The sequence below is a fragment of the Microcaecilia unicolor genome, chromosome 4, assembly GCF_901765095.1.
Source record: "Microcaecilia unicolor chromosome 4, aMicUni1.1, whole genome shotgun sequence".
NCBI lineage: Eukaryota > Metazoa > Chordata > Amphibia > Gymnophiona > Siphonopidae > Microcaecilia > Microcaecilia unicolor.
The window spans coordinates 230,617,883-230,642,885 of record NC_044034.1 but is presented as its reverse complement, the minus strand read 5'-3'; the positions used below and the strand labels follow the sequence as shown (position 1 = coordinate 230,642,885).

General features: G+C 46.1%; 1 protein-coding gene across 1 annotated transcript in view; it reads left to right on the top strand.

Moving 5' to 3' along the window:
• CPT1A (carnitine palmitoyltransferase 1A) overlaps positions 1-25,003 on the top strand; it is a 254,233-nt gene that overhangs the window by 57,666 nt on the left and 171,564 nt on the right. The window contains 2 exon segments of the mRNA XM_030201306.1: positions 574-713; positions 14,598-14,769. Of these exon segments, the coding sequence (XP_030057166.1) occupies positions 574-713; positions 14,598-14,769 (312 nt within the window).

Here is a 25,003-nt window from a genome sequence, read left to right as displayed (position 1 = left end):
CGGTGGTGGATTGGAATCCGCAGGCAATAAAGTGGTCTCATGCACTAAAGAGACACACTCCTTCATTCTGTCCCACTGCGGGGCTTTTCTCCATTCTTGAATGTTGAGGTCCTGGTGGTGTACCTGATCAATCCTCTGCTGAATGGGGGATGATGTCCTGGTTGGTGAAGGGATAGCCTTTGCTATTCCCTTCCTCGCAAAAGGCAATTCATAACAGAAGAAAAAAAGAGCATCAGCAAGAGAGATCCAACACTGGTCTTTCCATTGTGGAGTCATGCCACCATTTTGGCCATTCCTCGAATGTGACACTTTCTACTTGTAACATGATATTTGCTTTGTTATACAGAGCTTGATATATGTCTAATTCTTGAGCCAGAAGTAAAATTTGCTACTTTTCTCTGTCTGGCAAATGTTTGTTTAAATGCAAATAGTTATTGCTGCAGATTACTTGCTACACATATCTTAGCATCTGTGATTTTGCACTTCTGTTTTAGATTTTATGTAAGTAAATAAATACAAAATAGTAGTTCCATCAGACACTTTATAGAGCCTAACTGGAGTCTTTATTTTCAGAACGGAATCCTCACGGGAGTGTACCCAGCGAGCCCATCCAGTTGGCTTGTGGTGGTGGTGGGGGTGATGTCAACAACACATGCCAAAATTGACCCATCTCTAGGAATAATAGCTAAAATCAATCAGACCCTGAACAACACGTAAGTACATTTGATGTGTGGTGTTTCTTAAAATCTGTCTGTATAAGCAATGGAACAGGTGTGATTTTTGTAAAATTATGCTGTTTCAATGTTATAATGTATTTCCTAACTTGAAGCCAAGTACCCCTTAAGTTGATCAAATTTAACTGTTTAACGGTAAAATGTCCATTTCAAAATCTCTGCTGCTTGGAGCTCGAGGGTACTCGGTTGAAATGTACTGATCTGGGCAGCATTCGAACCCTACGTGCTAATGTTTTAGTGAATATTTTATCATCTATATTTATTAAGGATATGGGCCTGTAGGATGCACAACACGTTGAGTCTTTACTGGGCTTAGGGATAACTGTAATAGTTGCCAGTCTCTCTAGGAGCTTGGCATACCCCCTTTAGTTTCTAAGAAATTTAATGCATTATGTAACAATGGGGTAAGATACTTCTCAAAACATTTGTAATATGTATTGGTAAACCCGTCAGGTCCAGGAGCTTTCCCATTTTTCAAAGCTTTAATTGCGCAATCTATCTCTTCCAGATCTATAGGTAGGGACATCTCTTCACTGTCTAGTCCCGTAAGCTTAGGCAGATTTTGAAGGAGCAGGTAGTTATCTATCTCCTCTGGCTTAGGATCTATATCTGGAGTATAGAGGTCTTCATAGACGTGAGCGAATGCCTCCTTAATATCCATGGTGGTGGTATAGAGTTCCCCTTTCTCAGCTTGAATTACATGAATCTGGGCTAGGGCGTCTTTCTTACGTAACATGAGCCAACAAGCAACACACTTCGCTAATTCAAAATGTGTTTGCTGGACTTGCTGCAGGTTAGCTGCCACCTCCGCCAGCTGCAGTTTGTGCAACTCCGATCTTAAGGCAATCATTTCCCCTTTCCCCAAAGACAGGTCCCCCAATTTTTTTTTTTGCTTCTAATTCTAGTTTATCCATCTGTGCTCGAATATCGTGCTTTGTATTTTATCACTGTACTTTCAGATGAGCTTGTAACGCTATAATTTAACCTCTCATTACTGCCTTATGTCCTTCCTAGAGGGTTTACAGGTCCACTTCCCCATTATCATTGAGGGCGATATGTTCCAGCAGATCTTTCTCTAATTGGAGCACATTACTAGGGCTATATAGAATAGCATCGTTTAGATGCCAGTATCTAATGTCCCCAGATTCTAGTTCCATAAGCAAGTCCATTTGCAAAGGGGAGTGATCTGACCAAATTTGCAACCAAATTTGAATTTCCTTTACCCGCTTTTGAAGAAAAATATCTCCAAACCAAAAGTCAATACGCGAGCTGGTTTTATATACCGGGGAATAAGATGTATATTTCCTATCCCATGGGAAGAATTCTCTCCAAATGTCCCATAAGCACCATTGTGTCAAAAACCTCTTAAACTTTTGTCTCTCCTGTTTACTGTGACATCTCACATTGAATTATTCTTCTTTGGTGCCAGGGTCAGATTGAAATCTCCCCCCATGGTAAGCATGCCTTTCATGTGCGTTAAAGCACTGTAGTCACTTCCTGTAAAAAAAAAAAAGCCCCCGATCCACATTGGTGCATAGATGTTGCACAGGGTATAAAGTACAGAGCCCAATGTTGCCAACAAAATTATATATCTCCCCTCTTTAACACAGCTTTCTGGACTATCCATTGTTGTTCCCTAGAAAAAGCTATTAAAACTCCCTTGGTTTTCTTCTCTATTGTCTTACAGGCAAAGTATATAAGGTGGTATTTTTTATAGTAGCACAATCGTTCATGGGTAGACAACAGGTGTGTCTCCTGAATAAAGGCAACTCCTGTGTCTGTTCTATCTAACTCTTTAAGTAAAAGCTGTCTCTTAGTGGAGGAATTTAATCCTCTTACATTATATCTAAGAAAAGTCACTACAACCATATAACTGTATCAAGAAAAGATTCCTCCTTTGCCACTGTAAGATCATCAAGGGGAACCCCTTCAACAATCCCCCCCCCATCATCTGTAGTCCCAATATTTACTTGCCCATCAGTCACCTCTTGAAGAGACCCCTCAACCCCCCTCACCAACCCCCATTTCCATAAACAGGTTTATACCAGGCCTGTCTGTATCTACGGATGCCTGTTAATCCTATGAAGGAAGTGTGCATCCCTGCTCCCCCTGTTTTATTACTCATTAGTTATCTAAGTTTCCTGCTAGAACAACTTTTATTTGCAGTATTGAAACCATAACAGTATCACACATCTTGATAACATTATGCTCTCCACATCCACCACCAAACTTTTGCTATTTTCTCTGATGCAGAGTTTAGAAGTGTCCATATCTTTTGTTGAGACTTGCTGTTTCAGCCACCCGCTACCCTTCAAGACTCGATGCCACTTTGGTCACATCAGGGCTGCCTGTTCGGCGAACTCCCGGTTCTTATCAGTCAATTCCAGGAAGAATTTTTCGCTTCTTTTAATGTGCGAATTTGGTGCTGTTTACATTCCTTGTAAAATTGCAGCGCAAATGGGTAGTGCCATTTATATGGGATTTTTAATTCTCTCATCTGTTGTGTAACTGGTCGCAGTTCCACCTGACACTTGAGAGTTACCCCCGCAAAATCTTGATATATCTCGATTGCGTAGGAATCCCATTGAAACTTCTCAGCTTTCCGTGTGGCTTGCAGGATTTTTTCCTTCACTTTAAAATGCGTGAAGCAAGCAACTATATCCTTTGGTTTATTATTACAGGGTTTTCCCAAGACCCTGTGTGCTCTATCCAACTGTATTAAGGCTTCTTCCAAGCCCAGAAGCGCCTTTGCAATAGATTGTACCACAGTCTCACAATCTCTGTATGCTGGAATGTCCGGTCTCCCACGGAACTGCAAATTGTGGCATCTGCTTCTATTTTCAATATCCTCTAATTTATCAGTTAATGTGAGATTAGTTGCCTGCAGATCCTGGAGCTGGGAGGACACCATGGCCAATATTTCAGCGTGTTCATCTACTCTGTTTTGTGTCCTCAACTCTATGCTCCAGGTCCGCTGTGTCACAGTGTAGGTTCGCTCACAGCATTGTCATTTCTTCCCGGACTGCTTTCAAATGTTTTAATTTCTCTGAGTCAATCTCTAATCTCTCTCAAAGGCTTACTCAAGTGTTCCTCCAACTCCTCTCTTGCCAAAAATAAGTCTTGAGACTGTTCTGTCTGGGCCGGGTCTACCTCATACGCCATGGTTACCAAGTGCAACGGCGGCCTCGTGGCTGCAGACCACTGCGCTCCTTGGTAAGCGAAACTAGAAAGATCTACTGTTCCACTCGATATACTCATACTTTCCAAAGCAGGATTACCTCCAGGAAGCCTTGCAGCCTTAAATAACAAATTCAGCATTTTTGATAACTGCAAATATGCTAAATTATGGAGGGGTAACGCCAGAGTGAATGTTTTATGCTGCCATGCTGTTTGGTGATGTCACTTCCTCCTGAAGGGTATAATCTAATAAAATGTAATCTGAGACTTGTAGACCATACTAGTCCCAGCGAAAGGTTCAAGGCAGTTTAATAAATTAAGAAACTCGGAACAACTCAAGGATCTTCAAAATAAAAATTAAAAAAAAAACCCTTAAAACTGATCAAATAAAAATGTTTTAAATTTTAATGCAATAATATATAATTTGCCTCTGATTGAAGCATTCCAAATCGAAATGGCTCCAAAGAAAACATAGCTTCAAAATAATGCTTTAGTCGAACACAATTACATGCAGGTAGTGTTAATAAAAAATTATCCCACAACCCAGAAGAAAGAAAAATATTTAAAATAGATAAAATAAAGAACTCAGAAGTACGCCCATACAAAACGTGGAAAATCATACAGTCTTAATGACAATATGCACCCTTAGAGGAAGCCAGTGAAGCCTTTTTGCATGACTAGATATTCTGTCATATTTTTTCAAACGAAAGGCCAAACGTACAGCTGTGTTCTGTATCATCCTGTAATTTATGCAAAAATTTGGCACTCAGCCCAAAATAGAGAGAATTCCAAATGAGATAACACCAACTCTGGATCCATACTTCAAAGCGTGACTAAAAAAACCAGGACCTAAGTTATTAATTTGAGATTCATCAGTAAGCGAATAATCTAATCCCCCTGTCTCCTTATCAACTTAAATCAAAATAATCCAAGTACTCTTGAAACTGTAATGTCCCATTTGATTACACTATTTTCGTCAGGAAGGTTAGCAAGTGGCCAGTAATTACTGCAATCCATCGGATCTAATTAATCCCTCAATCAAAGATTTAAGAGTAATAGCGCTCTTATGTTCCATATAAGCATCTTTCCTCAAAAAAGAATTTACCAAATTTGTAAGCCAATGACGTACATGATCTGGCAGAGATCTTAATAAATCTGCTGCACTTGGGTCTAGAGAACAATGCCCTTTGCTAAATCAATTTACAATAGTCCGTACACCCTCTTCATCTACTTAAAGAGGTCTATGAATGATCTACAGGGATGTAATTAAAAAAAAAACTGCTTCCAAACAAGCAGCCATTGATCCAGATTCCACCTGTGGTGTGGTGTGGTATGGTATCTAAGATATTACTTATCTTAGACTGAAAAAAAAAAGTACAATTCTCAGCCAAAAGTCTCCAAAAATATACATGCAGGTGATTGTATAAAAGAATTAAACAATCTAAAATGCTCTCTACTTGGATTTATACTCCTGTTAATATGTTCTGAAATCAATTGCCTTTTGGCAAGTTTTATCTGTTCTTTATAATGATATATACCAGTGGCGTAGCCAGAAGGCAATTTTTGGGTGGGCCAACCGGTTGGATGGGTGGGCACTACAACTTTTTTGAAAGAGAAAAAACAGCAACCTGATGCACCCATGCTCTGTCCCTACCGTGCTCCCCATAACTTCAATGAGGGTAGCAGTGCAAATCCAACATATTATATTCACAACATTAAAAATAAAATAATTTTTGTACCTTTTTGTTGTCTGGTCATTTTATTTTTCAAATCATATTGGTCCCAGTGTCTGATTTCTGCTTCCCCCTGTCTTCTCTTAACTCATTTGCCAGGGTCTCCTGTCCATTTGACATTTCTTCTTTATCCATGTCCATCATCCATCTCCGTTTTCCTATATTTCCTTGTCCAGTATCTCCCCTGTGTTCATATCCCCTCATCCATCATCATTCCTCTGTGCACCTATGCACCCCATGCCCAGCATATCCCTTCTGTGTTCCTATCTGTGTACCCTTATCTGCCATCTCTCCCCCTCTCTGTGTCCAGCATTGTATTCTATTCCATATCCCCCTCCCCCCCCCTTGTCAGGCATTGCCCCCTCTGTGCCCATATGCCATTGCCATCCCCATACAGTATCTCACATTTGTGTGCCTTTCCCCATACTCCCACCTAATGCCCATCATCTCCCTTCTGTATCTGTACACCTCCCTATGTCCCCTTTCTCCCTCCTCCACACCAATGTGTTCCTCTCCTCTCTGATCCCACCCCAACCAGCTTCTCTTTCTCTCTCTTTCCTTCCCCTTATGCATCTGGCTCTTTCTCCCATTGTGGGTTCAGCATTTGACTCCCTCTTCCTTTATCCCCTTGGCCAGCATCTCTCTCCCTTCTCTCTAACCCCTCCCTTGTCTAGCACCTTTCTCTCTTTGCTCCAACCCTCCTTGCAGGTCCACATCTCTCTCCTTTCCCTTCAGCTATCCCTTGCATATCCAGCACCTCTCTTCCAGCCCCCGCTACATGCCCAGCACCTCTCTCCCTTTCATCCAGCCCCCCTACATGTCCAGCACCTCTCCCCTTCATTTCAACTCTCAGCATATCCAGCACATCTCCCCTTTCCCTCCAACCCCCCCCTGCAATTCCACCACCTCTCCCCTTCCCTCCAACCTTCCCCCTGCAAGTCCAGTACCTCTCTCCCTTCCGTTCTCTCCAACCCCCTGCCCCTCACAAGTCTAGCACCTCTCCCTTCCCTTCAGCCCCCTCCCCTTGCAGGGCTAGCTCCCCATTGTCTTACCCCCCCCCCCCAACACACATCCAGAAATCTCCCTTCCCTTGCAGTGCCAGCAGAGACCACTGTCTTCCTCACTCTCTCCCCCCCCCCCCCAGTGCTTGTATTCAACACGATCGGTGCTGCATCCCCCTGCACCTCATAGTCTCCCACCCCCGCTGCAGCACTTGCAATTTGCACATACTTCAGCGATCCCTCTTCCATTCTCCAGTCCATCAAATCTCCCCATTCTTAATCCAGCGTCTTTCCTTCCCTGCTCCCGCCACAATCCGACGTCTCTCCCTCATTTTCAAATTTCCCGCTGCGCTCCCGCATCCTCCTACCTTCAAATTTGACGCTTTCGATCGTCCCGCCTCCTCCGACCTGCTCTGGGACCTCCCCTTTGCCGCGTGCGTTCCGTTCTGCGTAAACAGGAAGTTGAATCAGCACGGCAGAGGGAAGGCCCCGGAGCAGGACATCACGCCGCGTCTGTAGCTGTCAGGCAGCGCCGTCGCCGAGCAAATTACAAGCGCTGCCGCAGGGGTGGGAGGCGGCGCTACGGTGGGGGTGGGAGAAGGTGAGCCGGCGAGGAGACATGGCGAGGGACTCTGGATGGGCCTGAGACAAAACTGGGTGGGCCTGTTTAATGTGCGATAAAATGCCATAAATAAGTAAATAAATATAAACTTTTAATGTTGAGCACCTGATTCTCAATATTCCAAACACTATAATGAAAATAAAATGATTTTTTTTTACCTTTGTTGTCTGGTGACTGTTTTTCTGATCATGCTGGCCCAGTATCTGATTCTGCTGCTATCTGTCCTCTTAACTCCGTTTCCAGGGCTTCCTTTCCATTTATTTCTTTCCTTTCCTCCTTTCTTCTTCATTTCTGGTCCTCAGCTTCTGCCTATTTTCTTCATCCATGTGCAGTTTTTCTCCTCTCTTTCTTTTCCCTCATCTCATCTCCTTTCTTCTTCATTTCTGGTCCTCAGCTTCTGCCTATTTTCTTCATCCATGTGCAGCTTTTCTTCTCTCTCTCCCCTTCTCTCCCCCTGCCCTGCATGCACCCAGCGACCCTCCTCTCCCCTGCCCTCCATCCACCTCTCCCCTGCCCTGCATGCACCCAGCCATACTCAGTGACCCTCCTTTCCTCTCCATCCACAAATGCCCAGCGACTCCCTTCTCTCCCCTGCCACCCCCTCCTGAGTTGTTGGCGAATTCTCCTCCCCTGCTCCCTCCCTCCTGATCCCTTACGTCACCGACCCGACCTGTCTCTTCGCATTCTTCGGGGCAGGCAGTCTTGCCTGCCCGCTGCCAGAACTGACTCTCCCCCACTGGCGCTGCCGGCCGGTTCGCGTTTCAAAATGGCCGCCGAGACTGCCTCTGGAAGTCTCGGCGGCCATTTTTAAAGTGCGAACCGGCCGGCAGCGCCAGCGGGGGAGAGTCAGTTCTGGCAGCGGGTGCCCCGAAGAATGCGGAGAGTCAGGTCGGGTCGGTGACGTTAGGGATCGGGAGGGAGGGACCGAATAGGATCAGGAGGGAGGGAGCCAGGGATCGGATTGGGAGGGACGGACAGGACCGGATCGGGAGGGAGGAGAAGAGCCGGCTCGCGCGTTTCAACAACCGGCTCGCAAGAGCCGAGCAAAGTTAGCAACTGGCTCTTGCGAGCCGGTGCGAGCCGGCTCCAGCACACCACTGATCTCGACCTTCCTTGATCTGTCTTGATCTCCTAGGGTTAATCATATCTAGCACTATTTTAAATAGTATTTCCCCAAAGCTAATGTCTTTGATTAGGAGTATATATATCTAGTGGTACCCGAGGCAATTGGAATCCAACTTCCCTCCAAAGACAAGTTGTATCAATTCAACCTCTCATAGTGATCACCTTGTTCATAAGAGTATAAGCATTGCCATACTGGGACAGACCAAAGGTCCATCAAGCCTAGTATCCTGTCTCCAGCAGTGGCCAATCCAGGTTACAAGCAGTGGCCAATCCAGGTTACAAGCACCTGGCAAGATCCCAAAACAAGACTTTTCTTTTAGGAAGCTATCCAAACCTTTTTTAAACCCTCCTAAGCTAACTGCTTTTACCACATTCTCTGGCAATAAATTGTCAGGTTAAGGGCCTCAGTTTTACTCATGTTTACCTTAAATCCTGAGACATGAGAATAGGCCTGTAGCACAGAAATCAAATTAGGTAAAGTTGTAATGGAGGCTGTGAAGGAAAACAAAACATCAGCAAACAAACTAATTTTATGTTCAGTATCACCCACTAAAACCCTCGGATGTCAGGATTGGCTTGTATGGCTGACGCAAGTGGTTCCATCACCAGGGCAAACAGCAAAGGAGATAATGGACAGCCCTGCCTCATACCTCTGGTGAGGAAAAGCAGAGTTTCCACCATTAATGTGAACACAAGATTAGAATAAAGCTCTAGGATCCAATTCCTAAATAAAGGACCAATACCCATGGTCATAGGAGCCAACTTTTCAAAATGATTGGGGGGTGCTGAATTTATTTTTTTTAACAGGTGGTGCATTTCCCCTCCCCATCCCTCCCTCCCTCTGAGTTCCAGGATACCTCCCTCCCTCCCTCTGAGTTCCAGGGTCCCCCCTCCCAGTTCTAGAGTGTCCCTCCCTCCCTCCCTCCCAGTTCCAGGGTCCCCTCTCCCTCCCAGTGACCCTCCCTCCCTCCCAGTTCCAGGGTCCCTCCCTCCGAATTTTAAGTCATCTATCTTACTTTGTCTGGGTTAGGGCGGCAGCAGCGGTAAAAAGCAGGCAGGCTCGGTGCTTAGTTGTTTTCCCTTCTCTCTCAGCTCTGGTCCTGCCCTTGCGGAAACAGGAAATGAGGGCAGGACCAGAGCAGAGAGAGAGAGAAGGGAAAACAACTAAGCACCGAGCCGAGCCTGCATGCTTTTTACCACTGCTGCTGCCCTAATCCCAACAAGGTAATATAGATGATTTTTAAAATTCGGAAGGGAGGGGGCCTGAAACTCGATGGGAGGAGGGAGGGAGGGAACGAACCACCAGTGGGTGAACGAACTTCCAGTGGGTGAAATATTGGGGGTGCTCGAGCACCCACAGCACCCACGGACGGAGTCGGCGCCTATGCCCATGGTTATCAAAATGCGGTCTAAAAACCCCCAATGGACCCTGTCAAAAGCTTTCTCAGCATCTATTCACAACAGGAAAGATTGCTGACCAGCCTTAGGTGAAATATAGTTTAAGTTAATAATTTTACAAATGTTATCAGCTGCTTGCCTCTTAGAAACAAACCCAACCTGATCTGGGTGTATCAAAGTAGGCAGCACAGAGCCCAGAAGCACAGCCAAAACTTTAGCCAAAAGCCTGACATCTGCATTTAATACCGAAATAGGACGATGATTGACAATCTGTGCTATCCTTCCCTTCTTTTAAAAGAACAGAAATCCAGGATAGAAGAAGGCATCCGAGCTCCTTCTCTCATAATATTTATAACTTCTGCTAATAAGGGGGAAAGTTCAACTGCAAATCTAATATAATAAAACGCACCCTCAACGTTCTGAGGACAACGTTCTATGAAGCCTTGAAGCCATGAAGCCATCTGACGTCACTCCCAGGCTGAAGGGTTCGCGCCGGATTCGTGGTGTGAAGCCTTCAAACCAGCCAGCCGTCTTTGCCCCGCCCTCACCTCAAACCAAACAAATCCGGAAGCGAAGCGTCAGGGAAGGAGGCGGCGCTCCCGACGTCTAGCCTTCCCTTCGCTGTGTTCCGCCTTCAAAAGAAGGCGGGAGACAGCGAAGGGAAAGCAAGACGTCGGGAGCGCCGCCTCCTTCCCTGACGTTTCGCTGCACTTACCGCCACGGAGGTAAAGTTAAAACGAAGAAGAAAAAAAAAAAGGGATGCATGGATGCGAAGGGGGGGGGGATGCATGGATGCGAAGGGGGGGACATGGATGCGAAGGGGGGGGGGGAGAAGAGGGCGGGCCAGGCTGGGACATGGGAGGGAGAGGAGCATGGATGCGAGGGGGGGGGGTCATGGAAGGGAGAGAGGGGACTTGCTGGAAAAGGATGAATGGAGGCGGCAGGGGACAGAGGAGCATGGATGGGCATGGAATGGGAGGGCAGGGCTCAGGGAGAGAGGGGAATTACTGGAAATGGATGAATGAAGGGGCCAGGGGACAGAGGAGCATGGATGGGCATGGATTGGGAGGGCAGGACTAAGGGAGAGAGGGAAATTGCTGGATAGGGATGAATAGAGGGGACAGATGGGCATGGATGGATATGGATTGCAGGGCAGGCCTCAGGTAGAGAGGGCAATTGCTGGATAGGGAAAAATGGAGGGGCCAGGTGACAGATGAGCATGGATTGGAAGGGCAGGACTCAGGGAGAGGGAAATTGCTGGATAGGGATGAATGGAGGGGACAGATGGCCATGGATGGATATGGATTGCAGGGCAGGCCTCAGGCAGAGAGGGAAAATGCTGGATAGAGAAAAATGGAGGGGCCAGGTGACAGAGGAGCATGGATGGGCATGGATTGGAAGGGCAGGACTCAGGGAGAGGGGAATTGCTGGATAGGGATGAATGGAGGGGACAGATGGGCATGGATGGATATGGATTGCAGGACAGGCCTCAGGCAGAGAGGGGAAATGCTGGATAGGGAAAAATGGAGGGACCAGGTGACAGAGGAGCATGGATGGGCATGGATTGGAAGAGCAGGACTCAGGGAGAGGGGAATTGCTGGATAGGGATGAATGGAGGGGACAGATGGGCATGGATGGATATGGATTGCAGGGCAGGCCTCAGGCAGAGAGGGGAAATGCTGGATAGGGATGAATGGAGGGGCCAGGTGACAGAGGAGCATGGATGGGCATGGATTGGAAGGGCAGGACTCAGGGAGAGGGGAATTGCTGGATAGGGATGAATGGAGGGGACAGATGGGCATGGATGGATATGGATTGCAGGGCAGGCCTCAGGCAGAGAGGGGAAATGCTGGATAGGGAAAAATGGAGGGGCCAGGTGACAGAGGAGCATGGATGGGCATGGATTGGAAGAGCAGGACTCAGGGAGAGGGGAATTGCTGGATAGGGATGAATGGAGGGGTCAGATGGGCATGGATGGATATGGATTGCAGGGCAGGCCTCAGGCAGAGAGGGGAAATGCTGGATAGGGGGTAGGTGACAGAGAAACATGGATGGCCATGGATTGGGAGGGCAGGGCTCATGGAGAGAGGGGAATTGCTGGAAAAGGATGAATGGAGGGGGCAGGGGACAGATGGCCATGGATTGGGAGGGCACGGCTCACACTCTCTCTCTCATATACAATGTCTTTCTGACTCTCACTCTCACACACTCTGTCTCACACTGTATCACATTCACTCTCTATGTGCCACACAGTCACTCACACACTCGCTTGGTCTCATACACACACTCTCTCTCACACTGTGTCTCACATACACACTTGCACAAACTCTCATTCTCACACACACACTCTCTCACAAACACACTCACACCCAGACTCTCTCTCTCTCTCACACACTCACACTTTCACTCTGACTCTCAAACAGTCACTCTCACATACACTCTCCCAAACATACACACTCCAAGGAAAACCTTGCTAGCGCCCGTTTCATTTGTGTCAGAAAGGGGCCTTTTTTACTAGTGTTTTATAAAATTCCAAGGAAGACTATCTAGGCCTTGCGACTTCCCCGTTGCCATTGATCTTATGGCTTTCAAAACTTCCTCGGGGGTAACCATTGCTTCCATATGCTCCCTCTGGGACTCGGAAAGGCAAAGCAGTGCGGATGAACCCAGATAAGAATCAGTAGCTTCTTGCTAACCATAATGCCGAAAAAACGAGGTAGGGCGAGCTGCCCGCGCTTCACAACCACCTCCCTCAGTACTTTTAGGTCCAATGGACCATTTTGTGAGCACCTCGGGACAGATTCAATTGATTGAAAGGCGGATCCCTAGAAGGCCCCAATGCATTGCAGGGAGCGTCGGCGTCCTCGGGACATGATATCATCTTGAGCCCCGATCCACGAACTCCGCAACCGCAACTGGCCAGTTCCCCTGTCATTGGTGCAACGGGACATCCGCCAAACAGCGGTTTACCCTCGACTGAAGCTGTAGTACACACTGAGGGGGAACCCGAGGGACAATCTCGGTCCTTCGAGACAAGCAGTTTTGTCGGATTATTTGCGGGAAAGCATGGAACGGAGCAGACGAAGGACACAGGACATGCAGGCAATATCCCTCTAAAACTGTTGGAGAAGCTGGCAGAGGTAACTCTAGATTCTCTTTGGGACTTGATTTCTCAATTTATGTTATCTGTGAATCAGAAAACTAATTCCATATCTCAAAATGTAGTTGTAATTGAACAGAAGATGGAAAAAACTGAAATGGATATTAAATCTTTGAATGAAAAATGGGAAGTAATGGAAAAAAATGTTACAGATATGGGAAATATACAGGCTGCAATTTTGAAAGATATCTCTAACCTAAGAAGAAAAACAGAAATATATGATAATTTCATCAGGAATAATAATTTGAGATTTATAAATTTCCCTAAGATTAAGCTGGTGAAACCTATGGACATGTTAAAGAGATATCTATGGGAAATAGTGGAAATCCCTGAGTCAAGCTTACCACCTTTTAATCAGGTGTACTGTATTACACAGGAGGAATTGTCTCAATAAGAGAAAAAAGTGTCTTTAGATTTAACTACTTTTCTGGAGACTTCTGAAACTGAACAAGCTCAAGCAGCCACATTGGTGGCTACTATAGCATTGACTCCTGATAAGCAATGGCTTCACCAATTATTCTTTAGGAACCGGGATACATTGTTCCTGGGTCTAAGAATAAATTTATTTCCTGACATTTTGAAAGAGACCCAGAAAAGACATAAACAATTTTTGTTATTAAAACCTGCTGTTCTACAACTTGGAGAAGTATTTTATTTGAGGTTTCCTTGCAAATGCATTATTCGGTTAAATTCACTGAAGTATGTTTTTATGGATCCTTCGCAATTGTCATCTTTTATTGCTTCAAAAAGAACTGAAGGAGTTTAAAATAATATTATTCTGTTCAACTGGGAGCTGATTAATCTTAGTAACTTTTTCCTTTAAATTACCTGTAATTAATATCTTGGATCTAATAATAGAGGACTTGAGTGTTGGAAACTATGTTGTTGTTAATATATTTTTCTTTATATATATTATTTGTAATGTTAACACACTTTGAGTGAACAAGAGTGTAATCTTGAAATTGTTGAAAAATGCTGAAAATAAATAAAAAAAAGAATCAGTAGCAGATGCCTGTATTTCATCATCTCGGGTATACAGCCCTTCCAAATAGTCACGAAAACAAGCCCTAATGAAGGAGGATTTATACAGCAAATGGCCACCCTTGTCCTTTTCCCAGTTGTCCTGTCCACCTGTGTCTTTGCTTGGTTATTTATGCAAGTATGACACTGAATATTGTCTGTACCTATATAACTTATCGTGTACCGCTGGTGAATATCTGGATCTAAATTAGCTGGCAGTGATTAGTGTTTTTAGAAATGCTTGCTGCCGCTGGTTCAGCATTGACTTGATAAAATGTGCTTCGAGTGGGATAATATCTGCTGACACTAACCAGGAAGTGGATGTGGGGGAAAAGGTAAAGAATAAGGATGTCATCCGACCACTATATAAGGCATTTGTAAGTCCACATTTGGAGTACAAGATTAGGTTGTGGTACCTGTCCTGATAGAGAAGGTACAAATAAGAGCCAGTAAAGCTAAATAAATAAATACAATATGTAGACTTAATTATACTTACAAACTGTGCTAATTTGGGTTATTTACATAGAAAAATGGCTTTAAGGAGGAGATGGAGTGACTCTAAGCTGTGTATTAAGATGATGAAACAAAAGGTTTTATGTTGCATCTTTGGTGTCTTTATTTTCACAGTGGTGTTATATCCAGTCAGACCCAGAATGTCATTAGTGGGATGCTGTTTAGCACAGGCTTGTGGGTGGCTCTGATTATAACCATGCGCTACTCACTGAAGATGCTGCTTTCTTACCATGGATGGATGTTTGCAGAACATGGCAAGCTTTCCAGAGGAACTAGGATCTGGATGGTTAGTAATCAGTACAAAACCTGAGAAGTATCTTTCTTTGCAAATTACTGTTCTTATTATTTATTTGCATTTATCTTGGTGCATTTTTGTTGGGTGCTCAAGGTGAGGGGCTTACTCAATTTGTACCTCATGGAATGGAGTGTTAAATGATTTGCCCAAATTCACAAGGAATGTCAGTTGGATTTGAACCCTGGTTTTTGTGGTTCTCAGCCTGGTGCTGCTATAAAAAATGAGGTTAATGGTTTAGAAACCTATCTCAGGGATTCCTAACCAGTTGAGTTTTCAGGATGTCTGCAACAAATAGGCTTGAAAAACATTTGAATGCTCTGCTCTTCAATTTCATGATAATTAATCTCATTTTTACATTGTGGAAATCCTGAAAACTCAGAACCACGGCATTAGGTTAATTCTCTGCACCACTTTCTAATGGGAAAGTGGCAGGGGCAACTATAGGATCCTTGATTTTTGGTAGGTTGGAAACTTGTTTCCACTGAGTTGGAAAATAATCAGTCATTAGGCTATGAGCTATCATACAGATGGTACAGAAAACCGCACTTAAATGACTGCATGTGCATTGATGTGTTGAATGTTGTCTAGATGGCGACATCGGCTGTGCAGAACTAAGGCCAGTGCCAAGCAGACTTCTACAGTCTATCTGTATACAGCAAGATAGTTTAGGATGGGCTGGAGAGGTCCCTGAAAACAACTCCAGTAGTTCGAATGTGAGGACAGTGCTGGGTGGACTTCTGCAGTCTGTGTCCCATACATGAAGAGATGGATTGGGATATGCTGGAATGGGCTTTGACAGCAGCTCCAGTAGTTGGAACATAAGGACAGTGCTGAGCAGACTTCTACAGTCTATGACCCAAAAATGGCAAAGACAGACCAGGATTAAGTATTTTATACGACATTCATTGTTGGTTTGATCATGAGTATGACTGTTGGGCAGACTAGATGGGACTGTCCAGGTCTTTCTTTGCCATCATCTATTATATTACATCCTACAGTACTACAGGAACTATAAAAATGAACTTGCAACTATTTTATTGATATGTAATTTATCTTTAAAAGTAAGTGTGGTACCATATAATTGGGCAGTGGCCAATGTAATGCCACTTATTTAAAAAGGTTCCAGAGGTGATGCAGGAAATTACAGACCAATGAGCTTGACATTGGTCCTAGGCAAATGAGACTATTTATAAGAACAAAATTACTGAGCATATACACAGGCATGGATTAATGGGACAAAGCCAATATGGATTTAGCCAAGGAAAATCTTACTTCACCAATCTGCTACATTTCTTTGAAGGGGTGAATAAACATGTGGTCAAAGGTGAGCAGTTGACAATCAGGCTTATTTTCGAAAGAGAAGGGCGCCCATCTTTCGACACAAATCACAAGATGGGTGTTCTTCTCACAGGGTCGCCCAAATCGGTATAATCGAAAGCCGATTTTGGGTGTCCTCAACTGCTTTCCGTCGCAGGGATGACCAAAGTTCACGGTGGCGTGTTGGAGGTGTAGCGAAGGCGAGACTGGGGGCGTGCCTAACACATGGGCATCCTCGGCCGATAATGGAAAAAAGAAGGGCGTCCCTGATGAACACTTGGCCGACTTTACCTGGTCCTTTTTTTCTTACGACCAAGGCACAAAAATGTGCCCTAAATGACCAGATGACCACCAGACGGAATCGGGGATGACCTCCCCTTACTCCCCCAGTGGTCACTAACCTTCTCCCACCGTCAAAAACAATTTTAGCCTCAAATATCATACCCAGCTCCATGACAGCAGTATGCAGGTCCCTGGAGCAGTTTTAGTGGGTGCCGGTCACTTCAGGCAGGCGGACGCAGGCCCATCCCCCCCCCACACACCTGTTTACACTTGTTGTAGTAAATGTGAGCCCTTCAAAACCCACCACAAACCTACTATACCCACATCTAGGTGACCCCCTTCACCCATAAGGGCTATGGTAGTGGTGTACAGTTGTGGGTAGTGGGTTTGGTTTTTTTTTTTTTTTGGGGGGGGGGGGGAGCTCAGCACACAAGGTAAGGGAGTAAGTTTATGAAGTCCACTGCAGTGCCCCATAGGGTGGCCAGGTGGTGTCCTGGCATGTCAGGGGGACCAGTGCACTACAAATTCTGGCTCCTCCAAAGGGCTTGGATTTGGTTGTTTCTGAGATGGGCGTCCTCGGTTTCCATTATCGCTGAAAATCGGGGACGACCATCTCTAAGGTCGACCTAAATTTCGCAATTTGGGTGTCCCTGACCGCATTATTGAAATTAAAGGTGGACACCCATCTTGTTTCGATAATACGGGTTTCCCCGCCCCTTCGCTGGGACGTCCTGCGAGCACGTCCTCAGGAAAACTTGGGTGCCCCTTTCGATTATGTCCCTCCACATGTATTTGGATTTTCACAAGGTGTTTGATAAAGTACCTCATGAACGACTCGCGTGGAAATTAGAAAGTCATGGGAGAGGAGGCAGTGTCCTATTGTGGATTAAAAACTGACTAAAGGACAGAAGGCAGAGAGTAGAGATGAATGGTCAATATTCTCAATGGAGAAAAGATAAATAGCGGGGGTTGCCCAGGGGTCTGTGCTGGGACTGCTGCTTTTAACATATTTATAAATATCTGGAAACTGGAATAATGAGGAAGGTGATTAAATTTGCTGATGACACAAAGTTATTCAAAGTTGTTAAATCACAAGAGGACTGTGAAAAATTGCAAGAGGACTTTAAGAGACTGGGCATCCACATGACAGCTGACGTTTAATGTAAGCAAGTGCAAAGTGATGCATGTAGTGAAGAGGAATCCAAAGTATGGATACATGATACAAAGTTCCACATTAGGAATCACCACACAGGGAAAGGATCTAGTTATCATCGTAGATGATACGTTTAAACATTTCGCTCAGTGTGCAGCAGCGGCTAAAAGCATATAGGAATTATTAGGAAAGGAATGTAAAACAAAAATGAGAATGTTATAATGTCTTTGTATCGCTCCATGGTGCGACTGCACTTCAAATATTGTGTGCAATTTTGGTCATCAGCATCTCAAAAAAGATATACCAGAAATAGAAAAGGTACAGAGAAGGGTGACAAAAATGATAAGGGGGATGGGGGTGACTTCCCTATGAGGCGAGGCTAAAGCGAATCGGGCTCTTCAGCTTGAGGAAGAGATAGCTGAGGAGAAATATGATAGATGTCCATAAAATTCAGAGTGAAGTGAACAATTAGATGTGAATTGCTTGTTTCCTTGTCATCAAGCAGATGAAGCCATTACGTATGGGTTGTGTCCAACAACCAGCAAGGGGAGATAGAGAGCACTCCACTTTTCACAGTGCCTCATGGCCAGCCAGCTCCACTGCCTCTCCAGTATTCTCTTATCTCCCCAAGCAGGGTGGCTGCAGCTTCTTCGAGCTCCATCAAAAACCTGCCTGGGGGTGGCTCCTGGCTTGCCAGTTGTTAGCTGGGTTGTTAGAGGCTATAGCAGCTTCACTTTGAAGGCACATAGGTCAGCCCTTTCCCTGCCTTACCCATGCCCCCGTGGATGTGGACATATTAGCTTGCTTCCCCCTGTCCTTTCCCACTCAGTGGATGCAGGCACATTGGTTCGCCTTTCCCTGCCTTTCCTACTCATCTGAGCCTCCGGAGTTCTTATTACCTCTGCTTTCCTCACAGCGTTTAAAAGAAAAAAAAAAAAATGGAACAGAGGTTTTCCTTTGATTCTTCTATGGGACCGGAACTGTGATACTCGGTCCGGTGAGGTAAGAGTGTTTTCTAACTCCTCCGGGGTGGCCCGCGATCGGGGCGTTTTTGGCGTGAAACCGCCATTTTGAATTTTCCCGCTGTTTTCGGCGATGGCTGCAGAGAATGTAAAGCGCTGTTCCCGGTGTGGCAAGCGCAAATCAGCAGCGGGGCTCTGTAAATCATGCTGTACAGGTGTAAGAGCCGGCCCGAGCATGGCGAGCGATGATTCTTCCCGCTCAGAGCTGGCAGCGGACACCATTTTGAATTCGCCGCATGGCGCGGCCTCCGTAGAGACGGAGAACCCTGAGCCCGGGGGGGAGGGACCTCGAATTGAGGCTATTCAGGGAGCGGCTCGCCCCGGACGGGATCTTGGTGCCCAGGGCGAGTTTTTCTCCCCTGATTTTGTGTTATTGCATAAAGCATACATGCTGAAAAGAGCTGTCCCTCAAGGGTCGTCTGAGGCCCCTTCTATTGTCTCCCCCCCCCCCCCCCCCGGTGGATTCTGGCCTGGGACTGCCCGCTGAGGCTATTTTCCCCTGATAATTGGCATAAAGAAAAGCGTAGAAGGGCTAATTCCCCTTCAGATTGTGGTGCACCTCCTCCCCCCCCCCCCCCCCCCCCCGTGGTCAGGCTGTGAGGATTCGGAGAGTTCTGGCAGGCCTTCGTGGTCTGAGGAGCCAGAGTCCAGTGCAGAATTACCACTGGATCTGGATGATCCCTCCGTGGTGAGGATTTTCCACCGTGATGAGCTGCCAGTGCTTATTTCAGATGCCCTACAGGTCCTTTCTATTGAAGAGCCTGGCACGGCCTCCTCTGTGAATCCTAGGATGGCTAGTACCAAAAAGCCTGCTCGAGCCTTTCCTTTGCATGACTCCATCCAAGAGCTTATTTCCGCTCAGTGGGCTGACCCCGAGGGACCTTTGAAAGTTTCCAGGGCTATGGGGCAATTATACCCTCTGCGTGAGGAGCATTTGGCTCGCTTTGCAATGCCTAAAGTAGATGCCCTAGTAACTGCGGTGACAAAGAGAACTACCCTCCCTTTGGAAGGAGGAGTTGCCCTGAAGGATATACAAGACCGTAGGCTGGAAGCAGCACTTAAACGGTCCTTTGAAATTGCAGGTCTTACTGTTCGGGCGTCTGCATGCAGTTGTTATGCTGCTAGAGCCTGCCTGGCGTGGTTGCAACAGGCAGTGGAACAGCCCGGAGATGGAGCGGAGCCCTTCTCGGATGTGGCTCCGCGGCTAGAGTCGGCCTTGTCCTTTTTGGCTGATGCCCTTTATGATATTGTCAGAGCTTCGGCTAAACAAATGGCAGTAGCAGTGGCGGCTCGCCGTCTTATTTGGCTACGACATTGGGCAGCGGACATGGCCTCTAAGCAAAGGTTGGTGAAGTTGCCCTTTCAAGGCCTTCTCCTATTTGGTGAGGAGTTGGAAAAAAAAATAATTGTTAAAGGCCTGGGAGATCCTAAACCCCAGTGCTTGCCCGAAGGTAGGCCGAGGCCTTCCTCCAAGGGCCAGGCGGTCCACTCCTCTTATAGACCTCGCTTCCGTGAAGCTAGAAGGTTCCGCCCGGGGCGTTCTGCTGGGTTCACTTCTCGTGCCCGTTTTTCAACAGAGGAACTCCTTTCGCTCGGACAAGCGTTCCGCAGCCACCGGCTCTAGGCCTGGAGTTTAGGGGCGACCCTCTCAATGATGGTGCGCCGGCCTCCTCCTCGCTTCCTGTCATCGGAGGATTTCTTTCCCTCTTTGCCAAGGAGTGGGCCAATATTTCCTCAGATTAGTGGGTTCTGGACCTGATCAGCGATGGCTACAGAATAGAATTCAACGCCCCAGTAAGAGACGTGTTTGTGGAGTCCCGATGCGGTTCTGCTGCCAAACGGGCGGCGGTAGAGGAGACTTTGCAAGGTCTGATTCAGTTAGGGGCCGTGTCCCCGGTACCTCCCGCCGAACACGGCTACGGCCGATACTCCATCTACTTTGTGGTGCCGCGAAAAGGTGGGTCTTTTTGCCCTATTCTGGACTTAAAAGAATTAAACAAGTCCCTGAGAGTGTGGCATTTCCACATGGAAACCCTGCGCTCCGTCATTGCTGCGGTACAGCCAGGAGAGTTTCTCACGTCTCTAGACCTGAAAGAAGCTTACTTGCACATACCAATTTGGCCCCCGCACCAGAAGTTTCTGAGGTTTGCGGTGTTGGGAAAACATTTCCAGTTCCGGGCCTTGCCTTTTGGCCTCGCCACAGCTCCCCGAATCTTTTCGAAGGTAATGGTGGTAGTAGCTGCTTTGCTCAGGCGAGAAGGACTCAGGGTTCACCCGTACCTAGACGACTGGCTCATCAGAGCAGACTCTACATAGTAACATAGTAGATGACGGCAGAAAAAGACCTGCACGGTCCATCCAGTCTGCCCAACAAGATAACTCATATGTGCTAATTTTGTGTATACCCTACTTTGATTTGTACCTGTGTTCTTCAGGGCACAGACCGTATAAGTCTGCCCAGCACTATCCCCGCCTCCCAACCACCGGCTCTGGCACAGACCGTATGTCTGCCCAGCACTATCCCCGCCTCCCAACCACCAGCCCCGCCTCCCACCACCGGCTCTGGCACAGACCGTATAAGTCTGTCCAGCAGTATCTCTGCCTCCCACCACCGGCTCTGGCACAGACCGTAAGTCTGTCCAGCACTATCTCTGCCTCCCACCACCGGCTCTGGCACAGACCGTATGTCTGCCCAGCACTATCCCCGCCTCCCAACCACCAGCCCCACCTCCCGATCTTGACTAAGCTCCTGAGGATCCATTCCTTCGGCACAGGATTCCTTTATGCTTATCCCACGCATGTTTGAATTCCGTTACCGTTTTCATTTCCACCACCACCTTGGAATGCGGGAGGGCATTCCAAGCATCCACTACTCTCTCCGTGAAAAAATACTTCCTGACATTTTTCTTGAGTCTGCCCCCCTTCAATCTCATTTCTTGTCCTCTCGTTCTACCACCTTCCCATCTCCGGAAAAGGTTTGTTTGCGGATTAATACCTTTCAAATATTTGAATGTCTGTATCATATCACCCCTGTTTCTCCTTTCCTCCAGAGTATACATGTTTAGTTCAGCAAGTTTCTCCTCATACGTCTTGTAACGCAAATCCCATACCATTCTCGTAGCTTTTCTTTGCACCGCTTCAATTCTTTTTACATCCTTAACAAGATACGGCCTCCAAAACTGAACACAATACTCCAGGTGGGGCCTCACCAACGACTTATACAGGGGCATCAACACCCCCCTTTCTTCTGCTGGTCACACCTCTCTCTATACAGCCTAACAACCTTCTAGCTATGGCCACCGCCTTGTCACACTGTTTCGTCGCCTTCAAATCCTCAGATACTATTACCCCAAGATCCCTCTCCGTCCGTATCTATCAGACTCTCGCCGCCTAACACATACGTCTCCCGTGGATTTCTATTCCCTAAGTGCATCACTTTGCATTTCTTCGCATTGAATTTTAATTGCCAAACCTTAGACCATTCTTCTAGCTTCCTCAGATCCTTTTTCATGTTTTCCACTCCCTCCCGGGTGTCCATTCTGTTACAGATCTTAGTATCATCCACAAATAGGCAAACTGTACCTTCTAACCCTTCGGCAATGTCACTCACAAATATATTGAACAGAATCGGCCCCCAGCACCGATCCCTGAGGCGCACTCCACTACTCACCTTTCCCTCCTCCGAGCGAATTCCATTCACCACCACCCTCTGTCGTCTGTCAGTCAACCAGTTCCTAATCCAGTTCACCACTTTGGGTCCTATCTTCAGCCCATCCAGTTTATTTAAGAGCCTTCCTGTGGGGAACCGTGTCAAAAACTTCGCTGAAATCTGAGTAGATTATGTCCATAGCTCGTCCCTGTTTCAACTCTTCTGTCACCCAATCAAAGAACTCAATGAGATTCATTTGGCACGATTTCCTTTTGGTAAAACCATGTTGTCCTCGGATCTTGCAACTTATTGGCTTCCAGAAATTCACTATCCTTTCCTTCAGCATCGCTTCCATTACTTTTCCAATAACCGAAGTGAGGCTTACCGGCCTGTAGTTTCCAGCTTCTTCCCTAGAACCACTTTTGTGAAGAGGGACCACCTCCGCCGTTCTCCAGTCCCTCGGAACCTCTCCCATCTGCAAGGATATGTTAAATCTTTAAGAGGACCCGCCAAAACCTCTCTGAGCTCCCTCAATATCCTGGGGTGGATCCCGTTCGGTCCCATGGCTTCGTCCACCTTTAGCTTAAGTTGTTGATACATACTTTCTTCCGTGAACGGTGCTCTATCCACTTCATTCTCATTTGTACTATTGCCAGTCCATTGCGGTCCTTCTCCAGGATTTTCTTCTGTGAAAACAGAACAAAAGTATCTATTTAGCAAATTTGCTTTTTCTTCATCATTTTCCACATAGCGGTTCGCAGTATCTTTTGTCTCACAATTCCCTTTTTAGTCATTCTCCTTTCACTAATATACCTGAAGAAATTTTTATCACCCCTTCCTTACATTTCTAGCCATTTGTTCTTCCGCTTGCGCTTTTGCCAGTCCGTATCTCTTTCTTGGCTTCTTTCAGTTTCATCCGGTATTTCCTCCATGTGTTCCTTTCTTGAGTTTTTCTGTATTTCTGGAACGCCAACTCTTTAGCCTTTATTTTCTCAACCACTTGCTTGGAGAACCATATCGGTTTCCTTTTTCTCTTGCTTTTATTAACTTTCCTTACATAAAAGTTCGTGGCCCTATTGTAACAAGGGTTAAAAGAGAAGAATAATAAAAATTTTTTATACTTACCCTGGTGCGCTGGAGGCGTTCCGGATTTTTCGGGGACCGGGAGTGTTGGAGTACATTCCCAGGCCTGAAGAAGGGAATCGGAGCGGGAGGAGCGCTCCGGGAGCAGTGGTAACATTTTGGGGGGCCAGTATTTTTTGGCGTCGGTTCGGGCCATCTGTGGGGAGAGGGGGCGCTGGAAGAGGGCCGCATTAGGAAAAAAAAAATAGCGCCGTTATTTTCGGGGCCGGTACGAGGACTGAAGACGCTGCAGAAGGCAGCGTTGAAGTTTTGTTATTCCCGGGGCGAAGGAGCGAGTCCCCGGGAGTGAAGAGACCGTCGGAAGTGAAGGTTCGGGCCGCATTTCGGGCCCGTTCGGGACGAGGAGTCGGAGGAGCTAGAGCCAACATAGAAGACATCACGGAAGCGGAGGGATGTGTGCATGAGGCGGCGCGCCTCATGCACAAATCGGGAACGTGCATTTTCCCGAGTAGGCCGAAGCCGGGGCCTAAATTTTGGGACCGGCATCGGAGCTTTTTTATTTTTGTCTCCGTTTTGGCCCCAGGACGTTGTACACTGGAATCAGGACAGGGTCGAGTGAGGGGAAAATCCCGGTCCAGGTAAGGGGGTCTATTGACCCAAAATTTGAATTTATTTTAAAATTGTGTAAATGCGTTTTTTTATTTTTTAAAAATCGGGGATTTGTTAATTTAAATTCTGTTTCAGATTCGGGTTCGCGGAATTTTTGTTGATTTTTCTGCCGGGTTAATTTTGAATTTTGATATTTTTTAAGGGGTCTTTTGGAGAGGGTTTAGTTTTAGGTGGTTATGAGAAGGTTAAATTTTTAAATTTGACGGGGTAGATTAAGGGGGTGGTGAGTGAATATTTGGGGTATTTTTAAAATAATTTTGGGATTTTTAAGGGGGAGTTTTTGGGGAAAAATTAGGGCGGACGAGGAAAAAATGTTAGATTTAAATTTTAAAAACAGGGTTTAAAAGAGGAGGTAATGTTTAGTATCTGGGTGTGATTTTGGTGGAATTTGGGTAAATTAGGATTTTTAAATTTGGGTTTGAGTATTTTTACCATTATTTCCTATGAGAAAAGTAAAAATAAAATGGAGAATCAGTTGTGCTGCTCAGGATTCCGTGGGTCAGCGGAGGGAAGCGGAACCTTGGGAAGCACAGCTGATTGGTTGAAGAGTCCCTGGAACTTTGGCCGTTGCTTAGGCAACGGGGCTGCGGACAGTTGGGCAGAGGAGCTGAAGACACCGAAGGGAGTGGATGTGTCTGGCTGAGTGTCTGAGATTGAGGGAAAACATAGGTGTTAGCAGGGACTGAATGGTGTGTTTGAGAAAAAATAATAAAAACTTTTTGAATGTTGGTAAAGAAAGGGGGAAATTGTGTGGAAGGTGAGTGTCATAGAGAATTTAAGTTTAAATTTTAAAGGGGTTGGATTAAGGGGTTAATAGGAATTAGAGTGGATTGACTGAAGTGGGAGTGAGGTATGAGTGAAAGACGCTAGTGCTCCTCTAGTGCAGGGAGGGAAAAAAAATAGAATAGGTCTGGAAGAGTAGGGATATTTAATTTAATTTTATTTTTTTGAATATATATATATATGGCCAAAGTATTTCCTAATACGCCAAGTAGCTTTATAGGAGGATTCCTTTAGGGAGAAAGGGTTTCTTTCCCTTTTGGCTATTAA